This window comes from Larus michahellis, chromosome 11 (assembly GCF_964199755.1).
Source record: "Larus michahellis chromosome 11, bLarMic1.1, whole genome shotgun sequence".
Classification (NCBI taxonomy): domain Eukaryota; kingdom Metazoa; phylum Chordata; class Aves; order Charadriiformes; family Laridae; genus Larus; species Larus michahellis.
Genome location: NC_133906.1, coordinates 20,597,291 through 20,617,989, shown reverse-complemented (window position 1 = coordinate 20,617,989; position 20,699 = coordinate 20,597,291). Strand labels below are relative to the sequence as shown.

Sequence of the window (20,699 nt, the reverse complement as noted above, 5' to 3'; positions counted from 1 at the left end):
CATTTGGCTTCCTTCTGTTTCTAGGTGGATCAACTGACCCATTTGGAGGATTCGCTGATTTTAATTCAGCTGCTGCTTCAGCAAGTTTCCCATCATCGCAAGGTAGGATTAATTTACAGATTGAAATGCTGTTTAAGGGCAGAAAGAGGGGAAGAGATGCCACATGGCGTCGCTGAAAGTCACTTCCCTTTGTAGGGAAAACCGTGTCTGTGGAACTAGACCACAAGTGCTGTATTGGGTAAGGACGATGGCTGCTCTCTGGCACAGCACGCCTCCCACTGAACCCAAAACTCTTCATGAGCTTTATTTCAGAAAAATGTTAGTAGGAGTTACAAATATATCCCCATTCATCTAGTAATATAATATAAGCATATAATAAGACTTAAAACACAATTCCAAGCCTGATCTTGAAATGCACTGAAAAAAGATCTGACTTCGGGAGTGGAAAAGTAAAACCTGAAATAAACAAGTGTGGGTCTAAACGCTGGCGGAAGAGCGCTCACTAAACAATTCAAAAAAGAGCCTGCTGCATCCCGTTTTTGCAGTTGTGGGCAAGGAGCTATATTGATTGGAGTTCTACAGAGATGAATGCTTCAAGATGACAGTAGTTGTGTTTCAAAAATGACCAGAAAATTGGCGGTAGTGATAGGACCATTCACATTATTAATCATCATAGTCTTCCCAGTGTTTTAAGTGAGGTGGTTCAACTATTTTATTTGCAATAAAAAGGAGTCGTTTTTCTAATATTTCAATGCAAGTTTTTCAGATATATGTATTATAAATTAAAAAAAAAAACAGCTAGCTGCTGTGGTGCGATAAAAAGACTTGCATGAAGTGCTTGATAGTCTGGTTTGCTTTTGCTTGTGATAATGCTGTGAACTGGAAAGTTGTTAGAGGGGTTTTATGCTGCTGTTTGTAGTTTCCAGACATGTGCAGAGGCTCCAGATCAGTCTTACAAACTTTAATGTTATGGGCAGGACAATAAATTAAATGAGTAAGTTGAACAAAACCAAAAGATGGGATCATGTTAAAAGTAAAATAGCGGCCCACCTGTGCTCGAAAAATAAGAATCCCTAAAGATGTCCTCAGCTCCCACCGGTCTCCTGAGATTTAAATTAAAAGTCTGTAATTGTTTAGAGAGACGCAAATATGTTGGCTGTGTCAGATGGTATGATGAGGGGGGCCTGAGACAGGCTATTTCCAAAGCTTCCAGTGATGTCTGGGTTACTGTTGGAAGGGGAGGGGAATTTGGAACTTGGAGGGGAATTTACACAGCATCACAGAGTGGCAGTGCAACCTCGCTGATGGTTTTGGGGGTTTTTCATTTTTGAAGTTGCATATGCGCGTTTATGGGATGAAGTTGACCAACCCTTTATTTTAGCTTGGCTAAATAACGATTTGTTACCGTCTCTTTCCCTTTTAGGAGAAGCCTATTAAATAAAAGATATCTAGATCTTACTTAAGTCAGGCATGAACAAGTCCCTGCCAGTCACAAGAGCAAGATTTTAGTAACGCTTGTTGGGCCAGCACTCGGTTTTGCCCTTGCCTGGCTGCGTGGCGTGCAGTTTAGAGCTGTCGTGTGTCCGTGCGGCTGGCTCAGTGCCTCTGCAATCATTTTGTGTGCAAACACACAAGCTAGACATGGCTAGCATCTGAAAAACGTTTCCCTTAAAATTGGACTGAAAATAATAATAACAATATAAGCTGGGAAGCCACCTAAAGCCATCGGCTTCCTTTTGCTTGAGCATTTTTGGAAGCCTGTAGTGCTACAAACTGAGTGCTGCAAACAAAAGCGGAGCAGGGGGACCTGCTGGCCATCTTTTGTGCAGTAATTTGGGCAGTAGTTTGTAACTCGGGGTTCTCAGCCAGAGTGTAGGATTAAGTCCAAAATGAGAAAAGAATAGCAAAGAGGTTGATCAGCAAATCTGCCTGCGAGCCAGCTTTTAGTCAGCATGTTTATATCTCTTCCTTTGTATTGCTGTGTTAGGAGAGCTGTCCTGGGCATGGATTAGTTAATACACCTTTGATTTGCTTGGCAGGGAAGAACTGCTCTAATTTTTTTTTTTTACAGGCTTTCTTAGTCAAAACCAAGTTGTTTTGCAAACACAAAGCCGCCTACTATGCAAATAATTTCTGTGTTAATACAGTCTAAATTGATACAATCCTTTATCTGCATTAACATGATTAATCTATTCCAATCACCATTATGCAAGGGACAAGGAGTCCTGTGAAATGATTAATCATTCCTGAACAGCGTAAGCCCCTCTAGAAATCTTTTCCTTCTTGATTAATCATCTTTGAAGTTCTACTGAAGGGGCAGAACCTTATCCCTTTTACCCCCGCTTCCATTATTGGTGCTCAGCGCACAGGTCTGAACATAGGAGCACACTCAGCATTTACTTATCTATCAGGAATATTTAAAGTAGGTTTTAATTTTTAATATGTAATACTAATTGAAACATTCTAATATAGCCCCTCTTCGTGAGGGAGATCAAAGCAAATGTTCTATAAGGCCCTAAGCTAATGAGTATTAGTGCACTTCATGCACTGAAGTTGTTGGTAATACTTGGATTTTGTGAACAGATTTACTCTCCCGTCATTCTTTAAATTCTAATATATTGGTAAAGATAAAGATGACTAAAGGTTGAAGGTGTATGCTGATAAATATTTACATGGAGTGTAAAAGACTGCTGCAGTTCCCTTTTGAGTGGGTAGAATAGCGTTGTAGAAAACTGCTATGGATGGCTGTTATGGAAGTAGCCATTATAGGTTAGGAAGTGGAAACCAGCACCAGATTCACCTATCCCAGCTTCACGTGTTGGAGTCTTCATTCGCTCATCTAAAGAAATTCAAGGGATAATTTAACTGTTGCTTAGAACTCGAAGTTCGTTTCATATGGCAATGAGATGGCTTGTGACTTAGCTGAAGTACCAAAAGTCTGTCAGTGACATAATCAAAAAGCTAACCTGTGGCCCAGACTTGGAACACAATTCACTATGTAGCAATCAGAACTGTTTAAATGGTGTTGCTTTATTTTTAGCATCTCCTGTAGCTGTTTTTGTAAGCTTTTCTTCCCCCGTCACTCCTGCAAAGTAACCCTTTTGTTAATAGAAAAACACGTGTCTTTCAGGGAGGTAACATCTCCTCCCATGTGACTCCAAGGTTATGACATATTCTCAGTTCACTGGTTTGCGTCTCTGGACATCTGTGATCCTGAAATACGTACCGCAGCAGTTGGCCACAAACAACTTACAGTGTTGGGCTCTTCGCGGTGACATACAGAGAGAGCTCTAAGTTGCTGTGTTGCGATTTAAATGCTTGTCTACAAAAACCCTGGTATATTGAAATGAAACAAAGTTCAAATGATGAATTAAGGCTTCAGCAAAGCTGCTGCTGAGAGACTTGCTAGATCCAAGATTGAATTTCTGCTTCAAGCCAAGGCATTTAGTTCAGGAATCAAATGTAGAAAACTTCATGTGTTTTACATGAGCACTTCATGGGATGGGAAGAAATTATTCCTTATCACCTAAAATAATAATTCCCTGGCAACCCGCTTTCAAAGTTCTGGTTCTTATTCCCCCCAGCATTGTCTTATACAAAGAGCTACTAATTGTATATAACCAAATTTTGAAGTAGTTGTCTTTGTCATGATGGAATTTGCTTTATCAAGTGGCTCATTTCTGACAACTGTTCTCTCAGCAAATACCAGAGTGCCAAGATAAAAAGTTGATAAATATTATCAGAGCTCTAGGTGTTGTTTTGACTAGAGCCTCCAATCTACCTCTAAGTTAGCTTTCAGTCCTATTTCAACTAAAGAAAAGCTGTCCCTAGTTGTCTTGCGTCCACAGGTGACATGTTATCAAACATCCTTCTGCTTTCTGTGCATGGGTGTTTCATATTTCCTCTGCTACCTTGTTAGAATTGTTGGAATATTCATGAGAGGGAATGATGTCCAGATGGAGGTTCTACCTGCAGATGTTAATCTGGACGGACACAGATCAGCTCTCATTTGTTTCAGTTCATGGAATACGGCATTTGCTCAGTGCCTTTCTCTAAGTCTTCTCTCTGTCTTCCTTCCTCCTGTACTCTCGCCTTTCCTTCAGGTACAGCAACAAGTGGAAATGGAGACTTTGGTGACTGGAGTGCCTTCAACCAAGCTTCTCCTTGTCCCAGTGCTTCATCTGGAGAGCTCTTCAGCAGCATGGCCCAGCAGCCAGCCATAGAGCTCTTCAATAGCTCACAGCCGGCTTCTGGCCAGCCTCCAACTGCTTCAAATTCCAACGATCTTTTTGATTTGATGGGCCCCTCTCAGACAACCATGACCTCTTCACTAAGTATGAATTTCTCTATGATGAACTCCAACTCTGTGGGCGTCAATTTACCCATGTCAAGGTCACAGGTATGCTGCTACTTGTACATTTGCTAATGACCTTCCTCAGTTAATCTTTTGCCTTTTCCTTTATCACGACTTTGAAAATGAATCCACTCCCTTCCTGGAAGCCATACCTAGTCACTCAGATGTTGTGATCAGCATTTTGTAAGAAAGTTTTGTCCAAAAATGTTTGAGTAACCTCCTAAAAAGGAAAGGTGTTGAGTGTTCTTGAAAAGCCTCCTTTTATAAGCTAGTCTTCCCTGAGATGGTCTTCATTGTTCTATGAAGTGTTGCTGCTTTGTTGGAAAAGACGAAGTTGATGATATTTTAAATCTTAAAGCCATCCTCCACAGAATGTTAGAGGCTTCCAGCCTCAAGTAGATGGAGGTGAGGACTGGTCTGCTCTCCAAAACACAGAAGTGCCTCCTTCAGTGGAGGGTGTTTTCTGAAACCGTAACAGCTCAATTTGGTGTTAGGAGGAAAAAATCAGTATCTTTGAGTTCAAAACTTGACTGCAGATCATCATTCTCGTTCCACACATTGATACGGGATCTTGGTGCTAGCTTAGAAAATACTCTTTTAACCCATTCTGATGGCGTAACAGCATATGGCAAAACTGCTTTGGAAGAGCTGAAGTTAATGGCTAAAGATCTCATTGGCTTTTTATTGTCTTCTGTGGAAAAACTAATGCTTCTTGTTTAGTCCTGATTCCTATTGGTAAATTGCTTCAAGTGGATCCCAACAAACTTGTCTTTTTCAGCCTCTGCAAAGCGTGAATGCTATGATGCCGAAGCCTAGCCCTCTTTATAATGCAACCACAGAGATGGTCCAGAAGAACGCAAGCAAAACTCTACCCTCAACTTGGTCAGATCCCAGTGTAAATATCAGTTTGGACAATTTAGTACCTGGGATGCAGCCTTCCAAACCCCAGCAGCCATCACTTAATTCCATGATGCAGCAACAAAGTAAGTGATCGTTGCAGTGCTCTGCGTGTATGCTGAGCCCTGTGTGTGTGTAGTAGGTTGGCCTTGAGCTGGAGCATTCTGCCAATTACTGTTTTCCTACCTTGAGTTATAATTGTTTCTTAAACGTTGTGATGGTTCTGATGCAAGTGGTAGTGTCTAAATGGAGACTGACGTGCCAGGAGGCCGGTGTCTGCATGGGTTTACTGTAGAGTTTACACCATTGCCGTGTCTTGATTTCTGCCTTCCCAAGCTCTAGAACCTCTCTAGACTGTGCATAGCATAGCAGCGTGTATTGTGATACAATGCTGTTTAAAACTTAAAGTTTTCTGAGTATTCACGCAGATAATAGGGAAATGAGCGAAATGGCTACGTTTTTGGCCATCATATCTTTGTTCACAGCGGCTACCACATAAGTTTCTTAAAATACATGAGCACCTTCAGCATCGGATTCTGATTAACGATTTTTTCATCTTGTTCTCTTTTTTTTTTTTTTTTTTTTTTTCAGATATGCAACAACCCATGAATGTCATGACTCAAAACTTTGCAGCCGTGAACCTCAATCCTCAGCCTAACATGATGCCTGTCCGACCCCAGAGCAGCCCATTGATGGGAGCGCCCATTTCTGTGGGGATGGGGATGCCCAGTGTGATGTCAGGTACGATGGGAATGACCTCCATGGGACCCACGCCTCTGATGAACCAGGGAATGATGGGAATAAACATGAACATGGGAGTGCCAGCTACAGGAATGGGTTTGACGGGCACAATAGGAATGGGGGTACCCAATATCGCTATGACCTCTCTGACTCCTGGGACTGTACAACCCAAGCAAGATGCCTTTGCAAATTTTGCCAATTTTAGCAAATAAAGATTGTAAAATAAATAAATAAAATGAAATAAAATAAATGGGCAGACCGAATGAAGGATTTTTAGCTGCACAAATATAGCTGGGTGAGGAATGAAAAACACTGATCAATACCTTTTTTTTTTTCCTTTATCAGTTAAAAGTGTCTACATAAAGAACCAAAAGCTATTTTCTAAGCGTTGAAATAACTCGTGTTCAAATTCTGGAGAGGTGAAAGGTTCTTCTGGGGAATGTGTTAGATGATTTTGCAAAATAATTTGTATTAAGACCACCAAAAAAACCTTTCCTACGTAGAAGAACCAATTTTAACTTTGAGACTTGATGGAAGACTGGAAGGGGGTTGGGTAAAAATGTTTGAATCTAATTTTATACTTTTCTTTTTTTCTTGAAGAGCTTGACTTTCTTTTCCCCCTCTCCCTGATCGCTTTGTCATAGTTGGATCATTCCTTTTACTACCACTGAGTCCACAATTGGAGTCACACAAGTACTATGATCAGTTTTTTATAAGAATATATATTTTTGTCCAAAAATGGCTTACATACGTGATTATGGCTAATTCAAAGGGACCTGGAATGTATATATACTTTTGCTAATATTCCAGCCACACTGCTCTATTACCCAAATTTTTATTGTAAAAATCCTCTCTCGGCAATTTGGTGATCAACAGATTTTTGGGATCTTAATAGGCTTCTGTTGTCATAAGTGATACCCGGTGCAAGTCTGGGAGAAGCTCCATCCGAGGCTGCTGGAAGGTTTCCTTTCCGAAAACTCCAGAAAATGCACTTCCCTGCAGTTCGTTTCCAGTGGCACGTAGCATCCTTTGTACCACCAACATGCCTATGGAGCCACTGGTTTAGGGCAGCAGCAGCAGTCAAAAGGCAAAAATATTTATTTTTGTCATCATTACAAAAAAAATAACAAGGTTAATTACACTTAAGTTATATAAATCTATAACCCTACCTAATCCAACAGCATTGAATCTTAGCTTTTATACAACATTTGGTGATTCTTCTGTGTAAATATGGCATTAGCAGCTGTGGAATCCAATAGAGGAGTAAAAAAAAATTATATATATTAATAAAGGAAACCTGTAGCAGTCAAAGATTTTACTGATTTACTGAAAACAAAAGAATGAATTAAGGTTTTGGGGGGGTTGTTTTTCCTTCTGTAATTCTGCATTTAAGTTCACGTGAATCATGATTCTAGAATCTGGAATACAAAGACATTGTTATATTCACGAGCTGGGAAGATTGTTAAGAATAAGCACTATACTATAGGTATGAAATTTATTGCCTCCCTTTTCTTATGTTGGATTTCTTTTTTATTATTAAATTGATAAAACTTTGTTTCCATTGTATTCATAATGTTCTGTTATACATAACATTAAAATGTTCATTAAAATCAATGTTGGGCTGCTTTTCCTTTCATTCCATTTGACGTTTATGAGAGCATTTGGGAAAAAAAATAATTATAATTTGGGCAAAGTAATTTTTATAAATAATTTAAAATTGTTTAATGACTTCTTATCTGAAGCCTTTCCTATCTGGCTCTACGGTTAGGAATTAAAAATGAAGCAGGCAAGATATCCTGACCCGCTCCAGCCTTGCTAATGCTCCATCTACAACATTTCTAATTAGGCAGAAATTCATGTACTTCAGCTAAGTGGTAATGAAAAGTGATTCATTTGCTGAATAAGAGATGAGAGGGAGTGTAATTAGCTGACTGCGGTTTTTAATCTTTCAACAATTCAATGTGTTTAAATTAGTTTCAAAGAATAGGAGCTTTCAAGTGTTGTTACATCAAAGTAATCAAGGCAGGCTTTAACGGCTGAGTAGGAGAGATCGCTCTGGTTCCTCTTCTGAAACCTTTAAACTTATTTGGCATAATCATCTTCAAAACTTCCAGTTCTAACAGATGGGAAGATTCAGACTGGTTCAATATAAGCAAAATTGTGGTGGGAAGAAAACTAGTTCCTGGGGCGGTCGATGGGTGGCAAGGAAAGCGCAACCTGTCGTCGCTGTTGCCATCTTGGTCGTGCTGAAGGGGTGCAGGGCGGCTCGATTGTCCGCAGGAGGTTTGCTGACGAGTGGGGGGAGCCTGTTCCCAGTGCTGCCCTTTGACGGTAAGTTTAGCTGTTCAGATCGTCGCCTTTGAGTCGAAAGATCCTGTCCTTGTTTGGGTTGCGCACATCTCTTCAGAGGAACCAGTGATTTTAGCTCCTAATCAAGAGCTCAACCACACCGAAGCACATTTGTCAGGGGTTAGAATAACTCCGGTGGAGAACGTTTGGTCACTTTAGAGCGGGTCTTTGTGGTTGTCTCCGTTATATCTCAGTGACGGGTACACGGGCTTACGGTTCACTGCCCCTGCCATGCGTTGTTCCTCTTAACGGATCAGTATCCTAACTGGGAAGAAGGTTGTATGGAGTATGAAAAGGGTTTTTTCAGCCAGCCAGATCGTCTGCAGGTGGATGAGCAGGAAGTCCTTTCAACCAAAATAAACATCAGAAAAGGAAACCCAGAAAGATTCCTGCAGACCGTGGGCCAGGTGTATCCCCGTGCGTCTTCAGCCTGCAGCGCCGAGAGCCTGTTGCGTGGAAGTTTTATCCCCAGGTACAAGACATGGATCACAGGTAGCAGTGCTCAGCAGCATATGGTTTACATCTAGATAAAAACCAAATATAAAACAGGTTGTTTGCTTAAAGCAGTATTAAACTTGTTTAAGATGGCTATCGTAAAATGTTTCCATCTCTGATATTTCAGGTAGGAGCAAAGTAGCATATTAAAAACAGAAATTATCTTTCCGGGTGAAAAAACAAATGAGCTACTGTATGAATGATGACAGATCTACCGTTTATCAGCTGCTGCCTAAAATAACTTAAATCATGCTACTAACTCAGTGGAACTCCATTCTTCATCCTCAAAGCCAGGCCCGGCTGTAACGGGGATCTGTCGAGAGGCCTCCCTCTGCCTGGCTGCGAGCAGCACGCGGTGGGGTGGGCTGTGCTGTCCCGTCCTGTCCTACTGCTGTGCCATGCCGTGGTGTGCCATCCTGTCCTACTGCCGTCCCGTCCCATCCCATCCCGTCCTGCTGGTGTGGTGCGCCGTCCCGTGGCAAAAATCTGATTTCCTTGCTCTTCCCCCAGACTATCCACAAGTTGTACTCTACATGCCTTAAAATAATAAATAAAAGAGCTCATATCATCATGGTAGCACCCAAAGTGGGGCAGGTTTGAAAGCCCGGGCTGTAAGGCTTGTGCCTGCTGCCAGCGCAGCTGTGACTCCCAGCTGGAAAGCAGCCCGGGAGTTCGGCGCCTACAGGGACTAAATAGAGGGAATTAACTGTCTGGTCATAAGAGGTAAACTTTTACCACCTCTGCATTCTGTAGCTTCTAAACTTATTAAGAGTCCAGGTAAAATTAGTGAAATCCTTTGTAAAGGATGTCTGGAGGAGAAAGAATCCATCCCTGTGCGTGTATTTATGGAATCATTCAAAAAATGCATCTTGATGTGTACAAAGGAGCAATAAATTCCAGCACAGGTGCAAGTTCAGTGATAACTAGAGCATCCACCATGTTCTACAAAAGAAATGATACTCAAACCAGCCAAACAAGGGGTTTACAGCAGCATCTGTTTCAGCTCTGTCTGTCAGCTGAGAAGAGCCTGACGCAGCTCAAGGGAGGTGGGGAGGGATCTGTCAGGGGAGCGTTCCCGCGACGCAGGCCGGCGGCGTGTGCTCAAGGTGATACCAACTCTAACAGGGTAACAAATACCCAAAGACACTTTTATTCTCAGAGGCCTTTGCTCCAGGAGTCACTCTACAAAATTGCCTCCACGTTCCCGCGTGCGTGACTGTAAACACTTTTATAGGATATGACACTTTATAGTACCATCGCTTGGTTCTGATTAAAGCCTTTAATGGCAATGTGATTTATTTTTTTTAAACTTTCTTTTACTTCCCCGGCTAAGTTTTATTCCAAGCCATCACTGACTAAAATTCAGGATTGTTTCAGGCAAACCCAATGGGTTTGCGCACACATTGAAACTCTTTTGTTTTAAGTGAAATATTTCATTTGACTGCAAAGGAAACTCTTTTTTTTGGTTAGTACTGGCGAAGTGTCAGCGCAGTGACAGATCGCTGATTGTACAGCGCCAAGTACTTGCTGACAGATTTGACTGGCAAAAACTAAAAGTATGAATGAGAGAATTGGAAACTAAAGCCTGAATTACCTGTGTGCTTCCAATTATTCCAGGCAGGAGCTCTGCCCGCGGCACGGGAACGGTCTTTGTCCTCTTCTTCCTACACTGGGAATTGAGCGGCCCCGGGCTGCGCTGCCCGCTCCTCCCAGCCCGGGGGAGATGGACCCAACTGCCAGGAACAAAGACTCAGCGTGAACCTTTTTCCCCAAACCTCTTGGACTTGGGGCTGACTTTAATATTTTAAACATTTCAGTGGGAGGAGGGCTCCTCGGGGGGAGGGAGGGCGGGGGTTGTTCCGGCCATGCTGCCAAGACCTGCATTTTGGGAGCTGCTTTTAGGGCTTTGAGGAAAGAAGGAAGAAAGGAAAAAAACGGTAAGTTGCCAAGACCACTCGGTGAGCCTGGTTACTGTTGTGAGACTGAAAAGGGTGGCCTGTGGAATTTGTAAGTCAATCTGCAGCGCGTGGTCAATGATCCGGTTACAGGTTGAGCTGGCTGGGGTGCTGTGGAAGTTCGCTTCACCCTGTGAAACGACCTTTAAACATTGAGAGGCGTCTCATTTTCATTTTTTTCTGTGCTTCCGCATCCACTATTCAGATACGGAAGGAGAAGAGGTAAGAGAGAAATTCTGCCGAAAGTGGGAAATGAAGAGAGGTGCCTTTGCAGACCTTGGTGTTTCCCTGGACGGCTGCGGCTCGGGGCTTCTCTACCCGGCGCGATCCAGGTCTCTGCGTCGATGCAAGTTCCGCATGGGTACAGCGCAGCGCAGGCTCAGCTCGTCTCTCTTTTCAAAACCTTTTCTCCTCACAAATTTGCAGATTTTTCTGTTTAAAAGCATGCCATAAGGTACTGGTTCAGTAATTAACTGGTTCTTTAATAGAACTACAATTACTTTGTTTCATGATGGGGGGGGGGACACGGAAAGCACGCATTCCAAGACAGAGCTACTTTCGACATCTGGGAAGCTCCTAACAGCTGGCTATCTAATGCATATGCATCTGCTTAAGAGGCTGTAGGCCATTAATAAACCAATAGATATAAAACAGAAACAATCTTTGTCAGCTTCAAATGAGATTGGATGCAATGTGCTGTGAAGTGTCACTGTCACATTGAATGGCGCCGGGGAGGTTAACACTCGCTCCTCGGTACCAGCGGCCGCGTGGCGCAGGCGGCCGCGGGGGCGGGCTGGGCTTTGCGGGGGTGTCCTGCTGCCTCCTCATTTCTCCTGGTACCGGTTGTGGTTGAGGCACCGGCGACCTTTTATTTGCAACTCCCACTAGTCCTGGCTTTTTTCGTTGGCCAGGGAAGGACGTGGTTTTTCCTACGCAACTTTGAGAAACGCGGGAATCCATCACGTGAATAAATGACTGGGGAAAAGTTACAGGAAGGTGACAAAAACGCATGTATTTGACTGTGAGCTGGGGCTCTGCAAGGAGACTAAGAACACCCCGTGAGCCATGTTGTACAACAGGATTAGCGTGGGGTGAAATAAACACTCTTAAAAAACAGCAACGCTGACCTCATTTGACTGTATAAATGTCTCCGACCCCTCAAGAGTCGTAGCTGCGCTTGTTCCAAGGTGTGCAGCATCACACGTTGTCCCAACCCGCAGCAGCGCGCGGTGTCTTGTATTTATATTAGTCTGCACCTTTATTTCCTGTGGCAGCTCCCGTGAAACGTGACGTGGATTTATCGTTATTTTAGGCTCCTTCTGCACAGCTTTCCCCTCCAGCCCAGGTTAGTCCCGTATGTTCTTCCTCTCACTGGCTCGTCACACCGAACGGTAGCCTCTTGAAGCAGCGATAATTATTTTGATGAGAGCTGTTAACAAGGTAGAAAAACCGTGATTTCATCTTAAGCCCCAGTAGTGGTAGAAGTTACCGTCAGCTGCCGACTAACGGGCCTGCAGCTCCCCCGGGCCAGAGAAGGGGCAGCTTTTAGTGTTCTGGGCAACTGGAGCTGGGGGCTTGGACCTCCCCTGGACTCTGCTTTGGAGCCAGACAGCCCACGTACATTCACTTGCCCGGAAACGCTCTGTCGAGTGAGATTTGGCGTTGCTTTCCTGGCAACTGGGTTGTAAAGGGCAGTCTTGGTTTAGCAGCAAGCTCGCTGCAGCGCTGAGGATTTTGCCCCCTGCTTTACAGGGTTTTAGTCACGAGAAAATGGAAGGAAGACAAGTTGCAATGGGAAGAGGAGTGCTCTGTAACTACTGCGGGTATTTTCTAGCAGCTTCTCACAAGAGAAAACCATTGCGCTCTGTATCATCACATTGATACAATTTAAGCCAAAATCTGTGAAAAAGATTGACTTAATTCCTAGAAGAGTATTTTTCTTACCTTAATTACAAAGTTTTAAAACAGAAGGTTACTGAAAGCCCGTTTCAGAGTTGCAGCCGCGCTGGTGCCAAATTTAACTTCTCAGACTTCGGGTTTTACATCACGGGTTGGTGTAAACGGGAGGTGTAACCTGCTGCCCTGCAGCTTTTGCAGGGTACAACGTTCTGTGCGATTCCACCGCGTCGGCTGCCGGAGCTGCTGCCCGGCCGCGGCCCTGGCCAGGGGCGAGCGCTCGTCCACTTCGAGCAGAGCAGGCGGGTCAGCCATTAGCGTCCCACCTTCCCTCCCTCCCGCGCTCTGCCTTTCATCCCAGCATTAGCAGGACTCGGATGTTTCGGTTTTATCTTTTTTGAGACAGACAAAAGAGCAAGCCGTGAAGGAGGGCCGTCCTTTTAAATACTTTAACTTTTCAAGGTCGTTTGTGGAGCTTTTATCAATCAGGAAGCTAAATTCATACAAAAAGCATCTATAATGAACCAAGCATATCTTGAACCTTATCCCTTCAGCTGAATACGAATTATCTGGGAAGGTGCTTCAGCGGCCGCCTTCACCGCGTTCGGCATCGCTGTGAACGTTTCTGAAGTAAGCAGAGAAGCCACTACTGTTGTGGTCTGGCATCTATCAATTTCTTGTCTTTTTTTCTGTAATTGATTTATTAATTATAGCATCTTAATGATCTATTTAAAATAAATAAACCATTTACACCATTTCAAAGGTATTTTGTGATGTTCAGCTGATATTAAAATAGCAGCAGCCTTATGTGCTTTTTCAGCAAGTGACCTAATTAGTTAATAAAGTAATTGAATATTAAAAAGGATGTTGCAAGTGATTAAAATTTAAGAGCCTTCAGAACATTATTAAAGCTATAAATCATACATCACTGTTTTAATTTGCATAGCTACAGAATTACTAATGGTCCCACATGCATAAGCTACTTGGCAATTAGTCTTTTAACAAACTGTTGGTGATACTATGAGGTTACCAAAATCTTTCCCCATTTTTGATTTGCAAACAAAATGCAGGATGAGAGAACGCTAAGGGTTAAATTCCTAAAAGCCAAGTAATTCGGTTCATTCACGTATGCGTCTCTCTGCCCTTGCCTTTGTTCACCTCTTGTCCCTCGTCCTCCGGCCAAGGAACCACATCCTCCCAGTCCCACCGAGGTATAAAACGGAGAGGAGGAGGAAGCGGCTGCCTCCACCTTGAGCTTCCTAAATCTGGCCTCCAGGCGGTTTTCCAGCCCAGCCCCATGCGCATGAATCTCCCTGCCTGCTGCGGGACAGTCTCTCTGCTTGTCTCATATGTACAGCTGTCACCGTGCCACTTTCCTTCCCCATCACCTGGGCTCCGGGTCCATGTCGGCGCTGGGGGCGCTGAGCGGAGAGCACCGGTGACGGCAGGCAGCCGCACTTGCTCTTTGTCCCGTGGATGTTGTCTTTGGGCCGCAGGAAAGAGCCAAACCTTCTTGACTGTCACCTTCTACTCCCTACGCTGGGGCTCGCAGCACATGGGAAACCTTAAGTACCTGCAAACAAAAAAGGGTTGGAAAAGTGTCACCGGCCTGGAGGTACCCACTCTGCCTGTGCATCGGTGCAGCCCGATGGCCGGCGCAGTGGTGGCAACGAGGGTCAACTGCCCACAGCCCCCGTTCCACGCCTTGGGCTGGCTGCAGGCAGGAGGCGAGGCAGGATGCCAGTTTTAGACTTAATTAGAGACAAACTGCTTTGGCCAGATGAGCTGCTCCCAGTCTCCCCTCTCACCAGCAACCAGCGTCTCTGCAGCGACATTCCCAGCCTCGGGAATGCCGTCCAGCGGGGCACGGGCCAGCGCACAGGCAGAGAGCGGGTCTCTCTGGCTTTAGGACTTGCAGCCTGACAGGAGGAAGGAGGGTGCTGTGGGCAAAGGCAGCCGCATAGAGTGAATGACCTGCTGTGCCATGGACCCCCCGGCACCGGGCAGACAAACGGCCGGAGCAGCTGAAAGCTGGCGAGAGGGATAACGGCCAAGGCCACGTTCCCCCCCAACACGCTGCGCGTTGCATCGCTCCCTCCCCGCGCTGCACAGCCCCGCGGCTCCCTCTGCATCCCCACGCTCCGTTGTTCGCTCCCACTCCAGGGGCAGACGGGCTCGCAGCAAAGGAGGGTGCCTGCGCCGTTGCTGGTTTCCCACCTTTTCCTTTGAGGGAGGCCGGGTCTTCCCCCTCTCCGGCAGCTGGGACGGCAGCACCCAGCCCTGGCGGGGACGCGGGGACTGGCACCTGCCTGGCTCTTGCTCCCCAGCTCCTCCTTCCCTCCGGCACTGCAGGCGAGCTGCCGCGCAACCTGGTACCTTCATCTTGTGAGTCTTAAGTCCTTGTTTTTAATGGAGCAAAAAAGACATCACAGGACAGCATTTACACGCAAAACAAAGATGTCATTTCCACCCGGTCAGCAGAAGCCTTGACGTAGTTTTAGCTATTAAAGTGCGCCGGCTGCTACATTACCAGGAGAAATTCTTTTTTGTGCTGCAAAAAACTTTTCAGGAGGTTCCTTTGAAGCCTTTATTGAGGTCAGGGGCTGCAACCTCTCGCAATCTCTCCCTGTCAGCCCGCAGCACTTTCTGAAAGCCCTTACACTGGATATTGTGACAAACCCCAGCTCTTTATTCATTAGTTTACACTTGGTAATAGATGTCAGGCCAGGGTAGAGGACGGCTCTCGGCAAGCGATTCACACTCTGCTGCACTAACATTTGCCATGTGTTGAATAGTTGGGAGACAGTACAATCGTCTTTTAAGGATCCGTGTTCTTAATTAAAACAGCAAGCTGAGGACTGAGTGACTTCAGAGCATTTTGACCCAACAAGGACTGACAAGAACATAGCTGCCTTAAAATAAATTAATTAATACCCGCTACCTGACTGGTATAAATCTGTCAGCACGTGAGGAGGGTGGGCAAACCCAGATGCAAGGCAGTTTTGTGAACCGGGCTATGTACACGCAGACGTTACTGTGACACAAGCGCCACCCCGAGCCCCAAAGGCTGGAGGCTGAGGCCGAAGAGACTGGAGTTGGTACCAGCTCACGTCATTGGGCTGATTTTAGGGGACCTCAACTCCACCACCCAGTTCCACGTCAACATTTCAACATCACCCACCAGTGCTCACAACATCGATGTGAGAAGGGGCCGGGAGCCCACGCCCGGGGGGACACACCTGCCGGGGGGTGCCCGCAGGACGGGCATATTCTGCACAACTACAGATACTTCATTGTTAAACATCCGGTTTACAAAACGCTGCAAACACACACCATTTGAGAAGCAAACATAGCTGGTGCTTCTCACCAGATAACCCTTTCCTGACCCATGGTCAGTGATTGCCTCCTGTACCACACGCGACCCTAACAGCGCATCCCACATGGGACCCCTTCCCTGCGAGACGGTCCTCCAAAGGAAGACAAGTAAAAGACATTTCCTTGCTCTCAGATTTAAACACTTCCATTTTTATGGTGGTCGCAAGAGGGCAAGTTGGAGACCTGTCTCACACACCGACTTCTGCAGCTCAGGGCTGGGCTGCAGCACCAGCCAGCTCTGCTGAAAACCTCCAGCTGCAGCTGGGCTGCGAGGGCTTTCGGTGCGCCTGGGCACGTTTAGTAGGCCGTTTTTATCCACGAAGCTCAAACCCCTGACCAAGATCTCACTGTAGGCCAGGAAGCACTGTCATCTCACATACAAACAGGTTTCCAAGCCTGCCAAAATACTGATTCACCCCAAAGACAGCTCCAAGTGACACTGGAAGAGTTACTGGTGGAGTATCTTCCCATCGCATGACCTGCTAGAGCATCTGCACCAGAACCTTAACTTCCAAAAAACAATAGGACCGGCACGTTCCCACTGCTAGCCACCTTCACGAGGTATTACAGCAGCTAGCAGCAGCAGGAGAGGCAGAAATGTATTCCCTTGAGCGTTGTTTTGATCCTGTTTATCCCCGGGTGTGGAACTGCCTGCCAGCAAAGCCCTGGATGCAAGGAGGTCCTGCCAAGAGTCCCCCCCCTTTTTTCAGCTTCCCACTATTCTCAGTTTGGAGCCTCCAAGCAACTAAAAATAAGTTTCCCTCCAGTTGTTTCTTCCACCATTTTGACAGCTTTGGGATATTGGCTAACACTTGCTTTTCCCCAGCAGAACAGAAAGGAGCCCTTCCTCCCAGCAGAGGAGTGTGAGATCAGTGACTTTCTGCTCTCTGGTCCAGCCTTTCCCGTGCCCGCGGCAGAGACCAGGGCTGCCTCCAGCCTCCGCAGCCACAGCATCGTTTCGTGCTCTTTCCGCCGAGCGCGGCGCCGCATCCTGTTTGCCATCCTTCCTGCTGCCCTCTGCCATTAGCCCGATAGCATCAGTTTTTCCACTCAAACTCCCACATCCTTTTTCCTGATCAACACGTCGTACGATTGTTCCATTGACCACACTTTGGTGGGAAAAACTTACTGCGCTTCAGCCTCATCCCCCAGAAGGACGGAACAGAAAGGGGATGGGTTCCTTCTTCAAGCCCGCGCTGGTGCATTTACAGGGAGCTCAAAGTATATTACTTCACAGGATTTACTCCACAGCATCATCGTGCATAAGTGATGCACGGTTTCTGCCTGTAAATACGTGACAAGATATGGATACCCACGGAGCACTGTTTTACAGCTTGGGCAGCCTCTACTAGCAGTCGCTGTTTCCAGCCGTGTTCTGGTCCACCCACCACCAAGCAGCACCGACTCCTGCTTTCCTTCCACAGCCAACGTTTCCCCCAGCCAAGGTCACCATCCACGTGGGACAGCTATGGGACTCCTACTACTCTGATACCCAAACCCACGCACAACAGTTACCTGCGAGAGCCACGTTACTGCTCCTGAAGCTTGGTCTGGTGAAGGTCCCCTCTGCCAAGGGCTGCCTTCCAGCAAGGTCTTCAGATTTGTGTCTGCGTACTCTCTGTGACAAACCTGGTGATGTTTTGCCTACTTCGGTCTTCCCTTTGCAGGCTCTGGTGCAAGACCCAGAAATCGGTTTGCGGAGAATGCGCCTAAGCCAACATACAACAAATTTTTGGCCAGGTCCTGCCACCGCCTCCTGCCGTCAGCCCCTGGCCTGGAGGTGAGGGCTCTCTCCCAGTGACTTCAGCCTTGCCATCGCTCCAGGACATTTATTTTTATGGGGGAGCTTGATTCAGCCTACTGAGGTGGGAAGTGATGTTCTGCTGAGACGTAACACGTAACTATCCATGAGGGCCACAGCATTCGGGCCTGACCTTGGCAGCGCAAAGCGGCAGATGCCATGTTTGAAGAGCATCCAAACTCCTGGGCCTGAGCTACGTAACAGCTCGCATGCACCCCTCGGAAACACTCGGGATTTCTGGCTCTTCCACTCTCCCCTCCACCAGCTCCCAGAGACATGGGTGGATCTGGAGGACACGCAGGGAGGAGCACGGCCACCCCTTAACGCACCCCAACGCCAGGGAGGAGGAGGACAGCCCACCCCACCACCGGCTCCTGCGGCCCGGCAGGTTCCCAGAGCGGCGTTTTTAGGGAAAACCGGGTTTCCCTTCAACCTGCTGCCACCTCGTGGGCAGCGAGGGCAGCGAGCGCGGGGGATGCCGAGTTCTTCCCCCGTTAGGGAGAGGGAAGGGGCGAGCAGGCGGGTGTTCGGGAATTGCAATCGAGTGCTGTCCCCCAGCCCTCCAAACCGCACCCCTGAAGTCACCTCCACTTCATTTTCAACATCCCTTCTCCTGGAGGGAGCATCAGCAGGTTTTCCGCTCGTTGGAGCGGTCACAGGGCTTGGCACGTCCATCGCCGGAGGGAGGATCTGGCCAACAGACTCCCAGGTGAAGACAGAAAAACCTGAAGGCTGTAACACATGGGGGATCCTTTGAACAATCTTTTTGGAGCATTTAGTGCCCACGAAACACAGAAGGGAAAATCCAGAAAGAGAAATCCAGAGCCCCTGAAAATTTCTTGGGTCCTTTCCCAGAGAGCAGGACCAGCATGGAGAACAGGAGCGCACCTCGCTCCCCCTACGGTGCCCATCCGTCCCCGACCCAGGATGGGTTTCCCCGGAGGGAGCACCGGGGCTGGGCTGGGTCCTCCCTCTGTTTCGACCCATTCAGACTGGCAGTTGCAGGAACAGGGTCTGTGGGTTTTCGAGCTGTGTCCCAGAGGAGTCCAGATCATCAAAATTAAGTGGTAAAAGCCTCTGGGTAATTGGCACAGATATCCTTTACACCCACAGCCTGGATTTAAACTATAACTGGGATGTGAACTATTCACTCTCCCAAGTTACCCTTTAAAAAGGATCTGCATAAATAGGAGTATTGCAAAGCAATTTCTTTGCAGCTAGACCTGTGCGCCTCTTGTGGGGCCGTTACAGGAGATATGCCCAGGCCCAGCCTTACCTCTCTACCCACCGTTTCCCAAGCGTAAGGCAGCGATGCCGCTGGGCTGCACGGGGCGGGCGACCTCAAAGGCAGAATCGCCCCAGCCCTGGACACAGTTTCTAACGACACGAGCAGCAGCTGGAGGGGAAGCAACAGCAGAGCTGGTAACAGGGAAACCCAGGTGAGCAAACTGAACGTGACCCCAGCCTCAACCAGAGACCAGCAGAGGTGACTGGCACACAAAAGAGATCCGAGGGTGACGCTGGTGGCTATAATAAAAATACCTGCTTTAAAATTTGTCAAATACTGCAAAATGTGAAAGGAGAGATGAGGAAGAGAAGTGCCGAGACACTGGCAAGGGCAGGCGGCAGGCTGCAAGAGCAGCCATCAGGATCCAATTACCTTCTCCTATTGAAAGCTGCACCCACGGCCCAGGGTTGCGAAGACAACGGATTTTCTGAGACGTGATTATCCTGACAAAGCTTCACAAAAACTACACCTCCATTACGCAGAACCGAGGCAGACGGGCGTTATCAGAATATCCAAACCAACTGGTGCCATTACGTACTCTTCAGTTTATATCCACTGTCCAGTAACTCGGAAACCTAATGATACCTATTCTAAATATTCAAATACTCGTTCAGATTTCAAGCAGGCTATGGGCGTCACCCAGACTGACCCATAAACTGAACATGCGAATCAGCAACATACTGATCCGTATAATTAAAACTTCATTTTTTACGTACCCTTTGTCACCCAGATCATTGAAGGAGTTGAGGACTGCAAGGCTGTGCAAAACTAATAATCAAACCTAAGGAATTGTCCGTGTTATGAAAGATGACTGTACAGCCTCATAAATGCCAAGACAAGAGAGATCTCCAGGACTTGTAAGAAACTGTGGGGAATAAGCTAACTATTTGGGATAATAAATCATTCACAGCAAGAAGACAGGCATGAAATTGAGAAGAACTGTCCTGAGAATTCAGGTAGCATTTGATCAGGAAAAAAAAGTCCTCAATATTGCCAGGAAAGACCTTACTTCTTGTAGTTAGCAGGGATGTCGCCTTCACCCTATTTTTTCCTTTTAAAAAATCTCAACTCTCTTCTCCAAACGGGGACAAAGCAATGTCAGAAGGAGGAGGTAAACGCTTTACAGAACTCCAGGAGAGCAGCTAAAACCAGAGCTGGAATTTGTGACTCCTCCTTACCACTCCAGCTATCATTTTTCCTTAATTTGAGCAATACTCTCGTTGGATATGAGAAGAATGTCTGCTTAAAATACTCTCAGATGTATGTCACCTGCATGTAAAAAACCCCCACACCACAATCGCAGGAAGCTCACTGACAGAGTGGAGGTATTTGCTTACGAGCAGCTGGAGCAACGCAAGACATTACTGCACTCACGGTGGAGCAGACGCGGAGGGTTGGGTGACCTCTTCGCACCCACATCAGGAGCGAACCCGGCCATCTGACTTCACTCACGGCAGCACAGACAGGGCTCAAATGCTCCAATCTGCTACGGCAGCACGGGAAACTGAAGTTTCTAGTTCAGGTGGCACGGTGTTTCAACAGGCCTTT

At 46.5% G+C, this 20,699-nt stretch overlaps 1 protein-coding gene and 1 long non-coding RNA gene across 2 annotated transcripts in view; one reads left to right on the top strand and one right to left on the bottom strand.

Moving 5' to 3' along the window:
- Positions 1-7,606, top strand: part of CLINT1 (clathrin interactor 1) — a 52,601-nt gene extending 44,995 nt beyond the window's left edge. The window contains exons 9-12 of the mRNA XM_074604556.1: positions 25-102; positions 4,104-4,399; positions 5,133-5,337; positions 5,843-7,606. Of these exons, the coding sequence (XP_074460657.1) occupies positions 25-102; positions 4,104-4,399; positions 5,133-5,337; positions 5,843-6,204 (941 nt within the window). The 3' untranslated portion in view covers positions 6,205-7,606. The remainder of the gene's footprint in view (positions 1-24; positions 103-4,103; positions 4,400-5,132; positions 5,338-5,842) is intronic.
- Positions 6,566-20,667, bottom strand: LOC141750063 (uncharacterized). Its single transcript, XR_012589551.1, has 2 exons — positions 12,736-20,667; positions 6,566-12,220 (listed from the first exon to the last, which is right to left on the bottom strand). It is a non-coding gene; the product is annotated as an uncharacterized LOC141750063 (long non-coding RNA).
- Positions 20,668-20,699: the final 32 nt, after the last annotated feature.